Raw genomic sequence first — 1,726 nt, forward strand, 5'->3', positions numbered from 1 at the left:
AACGGAGAAAGTTCTTGATGTTCTCTCTGCCAGTGCAACGACTCCTTTCCGAGTTTACTTTAATCGAATAAGTCTAAAATCATCCAATCAGTCTACGTTAGAATCTATACACTTTTTTCTTTGTCACTAATCATCAGTAGTGATAATGAAAACGAAGAAATTATGGTTTTATACGTTTATTTACAAATCGTTATTACAGGTAACAAAAGGTCTGACTAGACTGCTTAACTTGAGGCAGGTCTTCTTTTTGATTAGCTTACAAAAAAAGGGAAAAGTAGAAAAAATAGAAAGGAAAGAAGTACCCATATACCTTCCGGAGGTTACTGACGAAGAAATGCGAGGGGGCGGCTTACGGTGCGGAGTAGAGGCCAAGGGGCGGCTCGACGGCGTTCGGGGTGTAGTCGTTGGCCAAGTTGTCCAGGCCGAGCTGCGGGCCGGGGAGTCCTCCAGGGCCTGCAGGTATGGCAGAAGGAAGGGGGATGCCAACGCCAGGTCCGGGACTGGCAACAACGCCACCGCCGAATCCTCCAGCGGGCCCAGCACCGGCGTCGAACCCTCCTGCGGGCCCGGCAGCAAAACCTGCATCGAATCCTCCACCATGACCGGCACCAGGTCCGGCGTCGAATCCTCCAGCGCCACCGCCTCCGATGATTTGTCCCGTGGACGGCGCTGCGGCGCTGAGAGCGGACTGAAGGTCAATGCCACCGGGCAGGACGGGGTTCTCGTTGGGGCCGTAGTTGACGAAGAAGACCTCGGGGTTGGAAGGCGGCGGCGCAGAGACCTCGATCACCGGGCGGCCTCCGATGGTGGGCTGCCTCTTGTTGAGGACGTAGATGATATTCTGCTGCTGAGGCGGAGGCAACACGATGGGTTCAGCCGCCTCCGCTTGCTCGGGAGCGCGGATGAAGATCACGTTGTGCTCCACCTGAGGGGGAGGGATGTCCGGAGGAGGACCTTGAGGTGCTGGCTGATCGGGAGCCGCGAATACGTACACATGACGGGTAATCTGCGGGACTGAGCAAGTTCCATCCACGTTAAGTACCTCCCCGTCTAGGCAGGACACCGGGGAGACTCCGCCTACTGCAGGGATAGCTGCTCCGACATCTACAGGTGCTGGTCCTACTGCAGGAAGAGGTACTCCCCCGCCGGCGGGCACCGGATTAGAGTATCCTTGAGGCGCCGCCAAGGCTACGGCTGCCAGAGCAAAGAACGGAATCTGAAATAACAACTAGATTAATCATGTGTTAAAACGTTGCGTTGCGCGACCACCGTTTGGGATCATTTCGCTCTCCTTCCATGATAAAGCTGAATTTCCTATTCTACAAATCATCTCAGGGGGAATGAGTCCAACCTTTCTCTACGCTCCACCAAACAACCGCGCCCTTGAAAACACCACTCAGAGTTGCAGGCGTAAGCCACCCACAACCTTCTCGCTCTATTTGCGTAAGTGATATAACCTGAATTTGCTATGAAGGTCAACTATAGAAGGAACAGCAGACGAGGACTCACCAAGGGCTTCATGGTCGGGAATGATGGCTGTGGAGGCGACGACCCGCTTTATATATACTTTCCCTCTCGCCGACCGCCCCTCCAGGCCCACGCGGTTCCACGCCCAGCCCCTCCCATCGTCTCCATGGGTTCAGGTTCTCCATACAACCCCTTTTTTTTACTAATAAGCGATGAGGTTGATAGGGTCGACCTCTGCCAAGCTTCGACCCCCGTTCAG

At 54.5% G+C, this 1,726-nt stretch overlaps 1 protein-coding gene across 1 annotated transcript; it reads right to left on the minus strand.

Annotated features, from left to right (window-relative positions):
• Nucleotides 1-160: 160 nt before the first annotated feature.
• Nucleotides 161-1,521, minus strand: LOC119587566 (translation initiation factor IF-2-like). The gene is made up of 2 exons (XM_037936280.1): nucleotides 1,510-1,521; nucleotides 161-1,216 (listed from the first exon to the last, which is right to left on the minus strand). The coding sequence occupies exons 1-2, from the start codon at nucleotides 1,519-1,521 to the stop codon at nucleotides 350-352; spliced, it is 879 nt and encodes a 292-aa protein (XP_037792208.1). The 3' UTR covers nucleotides 161-349.
• Nucleotides 1,522-1,726: the final 205 nt, after the last annotated feature.

The sequence above is a fragment of the Penaeus monodon genome, chromosome 22, assembly GCF_015228065.2.
Source record: "Penaeus monodon isolate SGIC_2016 chromosome 22, NSTDA_Pmon_1, whole genome shotgun sequence".
Taxonomy (NCBI): domain Eukaryota; kingdom Metazoa; phylum Arthropoda; class Malacostraca; order Decapoda; family Penaeidae; genus Penaeus; species Penaeus monodon.